The 11,514-nt window shown below is 38.8% G+C and overlaps 1 protein-coding gene across 1 annotated transcript; it reads right to left on the bottom strand.

Annotated features, from left to right (window-relative positions):
* Positions 1–3,701: 3,701 nt before the first annotated feature.
* LOC139106690 (uncharacterized) lies at positions 3,702–4,490 on the bottom strand. The gene has a single exon (XM_070663627.1). It carries the CDS (start codon positions 4,488–4,490, stop codon positions 3,702–3,704), a length of 789 nt encoding a protein of 262 aa, XP_070519728.1.
* Between the last annotated feature and the right edge of the window lie 7,024 nt (positions 4,491–11,514).

The raw sequence follows: 11,514 nt of genomic DNA, 5'->3' as shown, positions 1-11,514 counted from the left end.
TCAAACAACGTCTTGCGTCGCTTGATGGACCATATGCGGCGTAATAGTAGCGAAGACCGCAACGATGGCCTCGCGTACCTCGTTTACAGTGCCCTTTCGCTGAGGCTCGACTAAGTTTTGTACGTGCCCCATAAAAAATAGTCTAGCGGAGTCAAATCTGGCGATCGTGGTGGCCAAATAATTGGACCACCACGACCGATCCACCTGTCGCGAAAGCGTGCGTCTAAAAGTCGGCGTACTCCTCGACTCCAATGAGCCGGTGCCCCGTCGTGCTGGTAAATCATGTTTCTCCTTGTTGTCAGCGGAATATTTTCAAGAAGAACAGGGAGCTCGGTGTCCAAAAAATATTTATAAAATTCGCCGGTTAAACGTGGCGGAAGAAAATATGGACCAATCTAATACAAAAAAATGAAAATTTTTGTTACAGAGTATTTAATAAAATAATTGTTTTTTTCCGTTTGTACTTGCCACATGATTATCGATGAGTCCCGCCCATACATTTATGAACCATCGATATTGAAAAGCTTCCTGTCTAATAACATGAGGATTTTCATCCGACCAGTAAAGGCGGTTCCTTAAATTAATTACGCCGTTTGGCGTAAACGTCGACTCGTCAGTCCAGAAGATAGTGTCTGGAAAATATGCGTCTCTCCTGCTCTATGCGAGGAACCCTGCAGTACGAACATTTTTTGATAATTATCATTCCCTCAAATTATCACGAATATAACAGTTAATAAAAATACCTTCACAGAAATACACCCGTGGTTCGAAATTTTTCGGTAAAAGTTGTTGCACACGCTGGTAATGAAACGGGTGCAACGCATTTTGCCGAAAAGTAAGGTGTATCCTGTATCTCGACAAGTTTAGTTGATACGACGCGTGACGAATACTCATGTCCGGCTGATCTTCGAATAAATGAAGTATTTGTTCTTGATTTTCAACCGGAACACGTGCAGGTGCATTATTTATGTTATGCACAAAACACCCCGTTTGCCGTAATCTTTGTACAACCCGTAAAATTGTACGATTACACGGGTAATGTGCACGCTCGGGAAATTGTTCGGCGTAGATTTCGGCAGAACGTTTCGCGTTTTGGCCGGCTCGTCCATACGCTATTATCATTTCCGTCAATTCTTCCGATGATTAATAGCGAGGCATCCTTTCGTTTAACACACAAATTTACACTCAGTAAACGCTTAGGCATTTAAATTCAATATGTAGTTTAATAAGTAATTTAGGTTCAACACTTGTTACTTACTTGATAAATTGACAGATGTCGAAAAAGCCAGTTTAAGTTACAAAGATCGTAAACAGACTAAACATTTTATCTTTTGTCAAATTTATGTATAATACATTATCGACAATATTTACAATATTTTTTAACAATTGATAATAATAAAGGATACTGAAAATGACTTTCAAAACAAAACAATACTGAGTGATAAACGATCTACAGTTCTATTTCTGTAAAGGTATTTTTATTAACTATTATTTTCGTGATAATTTGAGGAAATAATAATTATCAAAAAATGTTTGTACTGCAGGGTTCCTCGCACAGAGCAGGAGAGACGCATCTTTTCCAGACTCTATCTTCTGGACTGACGAGTCGACGTTTACGCCAAACGGCGTAATTAATTTAAGGAACCTCCTTTACTGGTCGGATGAAAATCCTCATGTTATTAGACAGGGAGCTTTTCAATATCGATGGTCCATAAATGTATGGGCGGGACTCATCAATAATCATGTGGCAAGTATAAACGAAAAAAACAATTATTTTATTAAATACTCTGTAACAAAAATTTTCTTTTATTTGTATTAGATTGGTCCATATTTTCTTCCGCCTCGTTTAACCGGCGAATTTTATGATTATTTTTTGGTCACCAAGCTCCCTGTTCTTCTTGAAAATATTCCGCTGACAACAAGGAGAAACATGATTTACCAGCACGACGGGACACCGGCTCATTGGAGTCGAGGAGTACGCCGACTTTTAGACGCACGCTTTCGCGACAGGTGGATCGGTCGTGGTGGTCCAATTATTTGGCCACCACGATCGCCAGATTTGACTCCGCTAGACTATTTTTTATGGGGCACGTACAAAACTTAGTCGAGCCTCAGCGAAAGGGCACTGTAAACGAGGTACGCGAGGCCATCGTTGCGGTCTTCGCTACTATTACGCCGCATATGGTCCATCAAGCGACGCAAGACGTTGTTTGAAGAGCCCGACTCTGCGTGCAACAAAGAGGAGGGCACTTTGAACCATTTTTAAATTAAACAATGACAGTGGATTAGGCCTACCGGGGATACCACGATAAAAAAACGCACTATGCTATCTACCGCTAGGTAGTGAGGAAATGCTAGCACATCTTAATATTAATAATTTCCTAATATTAAAAATACGTTTTATTTGATGTCCGAAATCCTAAAGACAGCATAATATGTTAATGTTAATATCGTGCTTTCGGAAGCGCGGAAACATTTAATTGTTTGTCGGCACGGTATCATATGATCGCGAGCGCATTCGTTTCATCTTTGCCGCAAAAACTTCAATACGTGATTGTTTCTTTCTGAGTTGACTCAGATTAAATCTTTAAAAACACCGTCGCTGCCGCAGCCGCGGCCGGCCCCTAAGTTGCTTAGAGCTCATTCGCCGAACCCGCTCGCTAATCAGTATTATTCGACTCAACTACTTTCTGCAGAAAACGAAACAATGCCATCGCCGCGCCCAGCCCATAGATTTCTTAGCGTTCATTCGCCGAGACATAATAATATTTATAAAATCAACGGTTACGAATTTTGCATAATTGTATAGGACTTTTCGTCTTAAATTATTCTTGTCTATCCCAAAATTTCGGGAGTGACAAAACAAACCGGACACCCTGTATACAAACAATTTAGATGAAAATTATTTGATAATGTTGACAAGATTGTTTCCAACATATGATTTAAAAAAAAAGAATTCCATTATATTTCCATTTGTTCAGAAACAGCCAAAGAGTAACAATTGCAATAAGTTTGCGATAAGTTTTTGCCATAGCTTTTGCTGTGTCGTTATTATTTAATATAAAACCTTAAAAAAGTAAAGTACGATCGGAGTAAAATGCGTTCGCATTTAATACAAATTTTCGAGTCTAATGTGATAGAGCATTTCCCACAAGATTTACAATGTGGTGTACCATAGAAAGTGTTACCATTAGCGGTAGTAAGAGCAAATGAGACTGAAGCATTTCGTAAACGTATAAAACGTCAATATAAATCACAGAAATTGAATAAAAAAAATAAAATTATACATTCAGAAAGTAATGTTTCTAAAGTGAAGAATATTGTTAAAAGTAAACAATGTCAACAAGAAAGCAATAAAATTGGTAATGATTAAGTGCATTATGTACAAAATTTAAAAAGAAGTGCTATAAAGCGCCGTCAAAATCATGAAGATGTAGAAAATAAAGGTGCTGAAAAACGACGTAAATATACACAAGAATCGGTTAATAATAGTGTTAATCAGAGAAAACGATGTAAACGTAATAAAAAAAAAATAAATTTGCTTTACAGAAAGAAGATTGTGATAATAGTAAAGAATATAAGCTTTGTTGTAAAAACATGACTTTTTTAAATAGACGCGCTTCGAGCGCCCGGTCAGCCGGCACTGGTTTGACTGATATGAATTCTCCGGCGCTCGAAAAACACACATAAAGAATGTTTGATTAAGTAACTCTAGATTTATTGAAAATGATTCCAGCGTCTTCTCTTTGTTTGAAGTTCATCTCTTGATACCGCTCGCATTTCTGTAAGAAATGAGCCTTTCCACACAGAGGACATTTAATTGAGTATGTTGTAGCATCGAGTGTTGTTGAATGTGCGACGTTTCTTGTCAAGCTCCAACGGTTCGATTGTGAAGATGGACGCTGATTTTCTTTGTTGGATCCCAAATTAACGCTAGGATTTAAATTTTCAAGAGCTCGCGTACGGCCGTCAAGAAATACTTGGAACTGCTTTATGGTGGGATACTCTTTAGACGATCCGAGACTCACTTCCCAATTTTCCCGCGTTTCGGGATCTAACAATCGTGTAATTTGGTGTAACAGGATAGGATCCCAATGCTGAACTCCGCAGTCCAAAACTCGCAAAGCACCCAGAGATTCAAGTAAGGTTGTTAGAAGTTCTTTTAATCCACTCGCTAACTTAGTCTTAAGGGGCTTCAAATTTATAATGCGGTCTAATTGGGCCGAAATAAAAAAACGCTTGTTCTCGTAGCGGATACTCAGAAGATTCCAAGCTAATTCAAAATTTTTCCAGGTAGCAGTCAGATTTCCTATCAGAGTGGAAGCCTCTCTGGTCAAGTAAGTCTTCAGGTAATGCATCCGTTCGGCGTTGGACAAACCGGAATTATTAATTATCAATGATGTAAATAAATTGCGGAAGGCTCTCCAAGCCTTGTACTCGCCCGCAAATTTCGGCACTACTATGCTTGGCAATGTACTTCTTGGCAACATTAGATGGGACTCTTCCTTTTCGGATGTTGCAGACGACGACAGTATTTTTGAAGACTATCTTATCAAGCTCTGCCAACAGTCGGGATCGCGCGTGGATGTAAAACGCTTAGCATCTTTCGTAACATCTCGTTTTCATATGAGTGAGAAAGTATTGAGTAGTATTCTGACATACAAAGATTTTCATGTTCGTCCGAGAACTTTGACCAATTTTGATCAAGAACAGTTAGCCTGGTTTGTATGGAATGACGACTTGTTTGTGTAATTTCTTCTTCATCGAATTCCACTGCGTCCTGTATTAGACGAAATTTTGTCTCTTGCAATTGTATTCTAGCCTCAAAATTTGTCATTATAAATCAGTATAATTTCAGTTGATTCAAGGAATAGTATTACGCTCATAAACTTGACAATATATATATACAGAATAAAATCATGAGCAACCTAAAAATAATTTAAACTATGATGAAAGAAGAAATTAGAATAATCAGAATAAATCATGTTAAACATCAAAAGCAAATAAAGATTAAAGTTAGCACAGGAAAATTGTTATATGTTTATATAAATCTCAAACATAATACGCAAAAACTGCGACTATCAGTTCTTGAGCTGCATAAGAAGGCATAAGATCATTAAAATTACGTACAGCAAAGTTTCTATAGATTAATATACTGGAATGACAATATGTAACGATGAGTCTTAAATTTGGAAAAAGGTAAAAGGTATAAGCTCAATTCTTGTGAAGTAAATACATTCAGATTTTTAATTGTCGTATGCCTTTAGCTGCGCATCAAATCACATCTAGCAACTCTCACATAACAATGAAACATTCTTACAACATTAATTTTGTAAGAACAAGACTTTTTAAAATAGACGCGCTTCGAGCACCCGGTCAGCCGGCACTGGTTTGACTGATATGAATTCTCCGGCGTTCGAGAAACACACATAAAGCTCTGTGTGTGAGCCTTTCGACGTTCAGTTTTTTGGCACAAATTTCAGACGGAGCGGATCCCTCATTGCGCTTTTTTGATTGTGATATTTAAGAAAATATAGTTATTGCTGTGCAGGATTAGTTAAATAATATACCGAGGTTATAACTAATATATATTCGCGGTCTTTGGTGCGGGGATAGAGGTGTGCCCGACGGGCCGTGATATTTACGCCTTCACGGCGTTTGCTAATACCCGAGGCACCGTGGTATTATACCTTTTCGCCTATACGGCATTGAAAGCGTGCTGCAAGGCCGTATTGCAAATTATTTCTGAGACGATACCGTCCGAACGGACTCCTTCTGGTGCCACGTCTTTTAGACGATTGTTGCTGGGCAAAGACCAGCCTTGCATAAAATTCAGTGTCACAATAGCATAGACTATAGCCGCCATTTTCTCAGATCATTTATTTCAGCGTATATTTGCATACTCACATACAAGCGAGGACAAAAGTATTGACGGAAAAAAAGGCGCTAACTGATAGAATTAATAATTTTCGTTATTCTCTAAGTTGTGAATACGCTCATTCATTATACTTTCTTCTTGTTTCTTAAACATAATCGTATTAATAATTTTTTCCTTTCAGTCTTTGCATAAAAATTAATATCGCGATTTAGAAACCCCGAATGAGAGCCAGAAAAGACGCTGGAATCATTTTCAATAAATCTAGAGTTACTTAATCAAACAAGCTTGCTAAACGGAGAGAGAATTATGAATGTAAAAAAGAAAATTATCGCATAAAAAAACAACTTGGCTATAAAAAAATAGAGAGAAAAAACGTCTATAAAGACGAATACGCTATTTTCTCAATTCAGAGCGTGAGCAAAAAAGACAAAAAGCGATATCCTCTGATTGTAAATGGCTTTATAATAAGCGATATTACCAGAAAAAAATATCTAAATCGATAATTGTAATGAAAAAGAATAATCCTGTCAAAAGTATTAATAAAAAATATGCAAAATTTAGATCTACAAATTATTTAAGAATTCGTAATTCTTTCGAGACATATGTGAAATGTATTTTACGCAAAAAAGGTTTTACAGATAGTAGTAAATTTTATATTGAAGAACGATTGAAAGCAGAACAAATTGTTTGGTGGTGTTTCAATATTACAGATACTTATATTCGTAATATGTATAAAATGTTAGCAAAGCTGAAAAATAGATCTGAAACATGTTTGTCTGTTGCTGCAGAATGTACTACAATTGATGACAAAATAAGTGCATTTTGTGGTATTTCTAAACATACAACTTCGTCCGAAAATTATTTCGTTGATTCGTGTTACGTCCTCAGACTCCACATCTTCTTTTTCCCGACACGTGATCAATAAACTAGATAAGGAGAAGTAAACCGTGACTATTTGGTGATGAGAGAGAACTTCAAAGCTTCTAGAAGAAATAATGTTATACTCGAAAAATCCTTATCGCCGGATGCCTAAATAAAAAAAAGAAACTTACAACAATCATGTGACAGATGCCGACGGAAAACTAAACTGAGAACTTTTCAAAGGTCATTAAACTAACAAGACGGTCCCGGAATGTTTCAAATCAATATCAAATTTCTGGCGATAAGTAAAGGGAGATTTTCTAAAGCACTTGAGATCGCAGTTATACCGTGGATCCGAGACATAAACAAAACAAAGGCGCGAAAGTCCTGCAATTGTTAGAATACGATACGCGGTCGGAAACTATAAACAAACATGACCCGCCGAAAAAGGTCTCTTAACAATTTTTCTCCAAATTGTTAATAATATTTTGGAAGGTTGGAAGGGGCAAAGCCATGTGGGCGGATCTTAATATAAACATTTTTTCTCAAACCAATAGATATTGAAAACTTCTCACCAAGATTTAGAAGACTAAAGGTGAAAATTTAGAGATTAAGAAAATCAGAGAAGGAATGAGATGCGTGTGACCAATAATTGTAAAAAAGAAAAAGTGGAAGAGCACTGCTGGCAAATAAGAATATTGATTTTTGAAAAATGAAAATCCAGCGCTAGTTCTCCCCTTTTCCGAGGTTTTAAAACCGCGTATTTCGGCGGGACTCGCTCTCATAGCTCTCTGAGTTTTAAACCAGTTACATTGAAGATTGTGAGAATTGTTTGTGAACCAGAAGATATTCTGAAGAATAAAAGAAGTGCCGAAGACTCGTCTAAGGAAACTTGAAGAACAACAAGTAGTAAGTCTCATTATTTATTTTTCCTTTATTTTTCTTTTCTCTTCGACTCGATTCCACTAAATTAAAATCTTAAATAACTTTAAAATGGATAATAAGGGAAATGACAGAGTGCCATACGCATCTCGCAGATTCGGAATCTCTTTAAGGTTCTCTGGGTTCTCCGGTAACTTGACTCGGTTAGCGGACTTTCTTTTGTAAGGGGTTGCGATAAGCCGCCAATAATTGATGACTATCAAAACCTTAACTTGAGTGAGGCTCCGTTCGATCAGAAAAACCGTAAGAATCTTTAGAAGGACGGATGGAGAGATCCGAAAGAAAGAATGCGACGTGATGCGCTTAACATTTTCTCTCTATGATTCATTTATTTATTCAAATTTTAAATTGATTACTTTTTAGTGGAATTTGCGAATTTGAGAATTATTAAGAAAAGTCGGGCGCACAAGAATAAGAAGATTAGGAGTTTGCGACAACTCGTACGGAGTTTTTTTGTACAATTCTTGTTCGCGACGGCGCCGAGGGAAGGTACGGTTGATCCCCCCAGGAGAAGATCTGAACGCCCGTGGTCGCCTCCTCCAACTGCTCCTCCTAATTCGCCATACAATGGCGAAGACTCAGAAGATTCAGTTGCTCAGTTATCTTGCCTACCAACACCACCGCAGCCAAGAACATATTCGCCAGTAGAGTCTGATTCGGAGCAGTTCCACCCTACCTCTCCTTCTTATTCTCCGGACAATTCCGTAAATCCCGACGACCATCTTCCTGGAGCTGCTCCTCTCCGATCTCTTCCTCATCATCACTTCCTGGGGAACCCGAGGAGGTCGGTTCTTTTGCTGTGGACGATACTGTCTCTTGGCAGGAACCTGACCGCCCGAAACCTTCCCCTTCCCCCGCTCCAAGTGTTGAGTTCCTCGGGGAGCAGGAGGAACCGAAAGCGATCTTTGATCCTCTCCTCGAACTTCTCTGGAGAACTTGCACTCCGTGGACGGATCCTATCCCGGAAGGGGCCTTTACCATAGGCCCTGACCATTTCCATCCCGAAGAGATCAGGAGACAGGCCAGCGGGGCGTCTCCTGATGAGAATTTCCTTATATTTTATCCTGGTGTGGAACTCCCTTTCCTCGCCCTGATCAGACTAATTGATCGGGTCTTTCTGCGATCCACGGCCCGAGTTACTGAGATAATTGAAGTAGACTTGGAGTAGTTAAGTTATTGGAATAGAAATTTAACATTTTTGTAAATATACACTTCAACATATACATACATACACATATTATATATACAGGGTGTCCCAAACAAGATGTCACTCCCAAAATATACGGGTAGGAAATTTGAATTGGAGACGAAAAGTTAAATTCAATTTTGTAAAATTATGAACCGTTTTTGAGAAAAAAATTTAAATGTTTGGGCGTTAGAGCGACAAGGAAGTTGCGAGGTGAAAGTAAGCGCGCGAAAAAATGGGTGGAGTCACCGAGGAATGATAAGCGAGCGGCACACAGCAAACGGGAAGAAAAGAATGCAAGCGAGAAGAAATGAAGGCAAGCGAGAAACGTTTGTAAGTAAAAGATATAACGATCGCGCTCGCGATTAAATTGAACAAAATTACGAACAAATTTTTTTTACTTTTTATTTATTTTTAGTACATCTTGCCATCATTTCCGCACTACCTTGTAGTAGATGGCATAGCGCGTTTTTTTTATAATGGTATCTCCGGGAGGCCTAGTTTACTCTTAAAAATTTAATTTAACATTTGCTCAAAATGTTTTCCCCCCCCCCTGTCGTACGCACATATCGGCTCTTTGATAAATATCTCTTGTTGCACGCTGCATCATGTCCGGCGAAATGGTCGCAAAAACCGCAACAATAGCTTCTCGAACTTCATTAACTGTGCCATTTCGCCGTGGCTCGACCAACTTTTTTTTTTATCCCCATAAAAAATAATCAAGGACGGTTAAATCAGGTGATCGCGGCGGCCAGGCAATTGGACCACCGCGACCTACTCATTTTTCAGGAAATCGCTCGTTTAATTCTTCCCGCACTATAGCACTTGAATGAGCCGGTGCTCCGTAATGCTGATAGATCATATCCCTTCTTACTTGAAGCGGCACATTGTCGAGAAGTGCAAATAATTTATTTTGAATAAAATTTTTGTATACGATTCCCGTTAATTATTGTGAAAAAAAATATGGACCGATTTGGAAATAATGAAAGAAAATATTTCAGTTACAAAATAACAAAATAATTCTTTCTATTTTCAACTTACCATTTAATTTCCGATAACTCCCGCCTATACGTTTATATTCCACCGATATTGGAACGATCCCTGACGAATGGCATGCGGATTTTTGTCTGCCCAAAGTAAACGATTCTGCGAGTTAAAAATGCCATTCGGCGTGAACGTGGTTTGCTTGCGTTGATTAATTTTATTGTTCGTGAGGCTTTCGTGAGTCGCGTCCGCACGAAGAGCCCTCGGCAGCGGCCGAGGCCGGGAAAGAAATCTCGCGATCTCGTTAACAACGGGCGACCGTACGCGTAAATTCTTTTGTGTCGCGGTGTCCCGCGAAAACACGCCGCGTGCACGAGAGGCGCGTGGCCGGCACCACAACAGTCAGGGCCGACGTGAGAATTACGGAAAAACGAGATCTAAGTAAGATACTAGTTTGCAATTTAATATTTGTTCTAAGTCGAAAGTCCGATCTAGGCGATCGAGCGAAGATCAAGCGCTCTTATGATTTCAATTTTCTTTTGTTCTTTTTTTTTATTTTATTTGTTATTTTTCATATTTGTTATATTCCGTTGAGCGCAATAAACGGACTGAATACTACTTATTGTTTCGTTCGCGTACAGATTATTTTGTGCTGTCGTTTCCGTCTGTCCGAGAATTCCGCCCGTTATACCCCGCCCCTCTCCCCGTCCCGTGAACAATGAATTACACAGCTAATGATTATACAAATATGATCATTTGCTACAGTATGGCCGACGAGGTAACATTGGAAGCAAGGCGCCTATACATCAATAGGCATCCAAATCGTGGACGTACTTCCGTAAACACAATTTTATGGCGCGTACGACAAGCACGAGAAACGGTCTACGTAGGAGGAGAGCGGCAGCCAAATTACGAGTGTCACGTTCAAAGGCGTCTAAACGACGAAGAAAATGTGTTACGCAAGTTTGAAGAAAATCCTTCAAATAGCGTGCGCCGCGTAGCCCAAAGATTAGGATTATCTAAGACATTAGTACACAGAATTCTAAAAGAAAATAACTTGCACCCATACCATTACACACAAGTGCAACACGTTTTGCCGGGCGACGAGATGCACCGGGCAATTTTTTGTGAAGGTATATTTATTTATTTATTCATTTACTCCGTTTAAATACGACGTGTTTACTTAATAATAATTAATAAAACATTTGTAGGCTTCTTGGCACAGTGTCGTCGAAACGAAGCCTTTCCAGAACGGATTCTGTGGACAGATGAAGCGATATTTACGCCTAACGGCGTATTTAACTCGCGGAATTTCCTATTATGGTCAAATGAAAATCCACGAGCTGTTCGACAATGTTCGTTTCAGTTCCGTTGGAAATTAAACATTTGGGCAGACATAATAGGAAATAAAATGGTTAGTAATTTTATAAAATTTTATAAAAACTCAATAACAAAATTATTATTTATATTGTTTATTTTTAGATCGGACCGTATTTTTTGCCCCTGCGGTTGAATGGGCGGAAGTATGCCCGATTTTTGGAAGAGGAGTTACCCGTATTTTTAGAGGAGCTTCCTCTGCAAGTACAGGCAACTCTAATCTTTCAACAAGACGGTGCTCCTGCCTATTTTGCTCAATGCGCGCGAACTGTATTAAACAATATGT

The sequence above is a fragment of the Cardiocondyla obscurior genome, linkage group LG11, assembly GCF_019399895.1.
Source record: "Cardiocondyla obscurior isolate alpha-2009 linkage group LG11, Cobs3.1, whole genome shotgun sequence".
Classification (NCBI taxonomy): Eukaryota; Metazoa; Arthropoda; class Insecta; order Hymenoptera; family Formicidae; genus Cardiocondyla; species Cardiocondyla obscurior.
The sequence above is the reverse complement of the archived record's forward strand: the minus strand, read 5'-3'. Positions and strand labels throughout refer to the sequence as shown.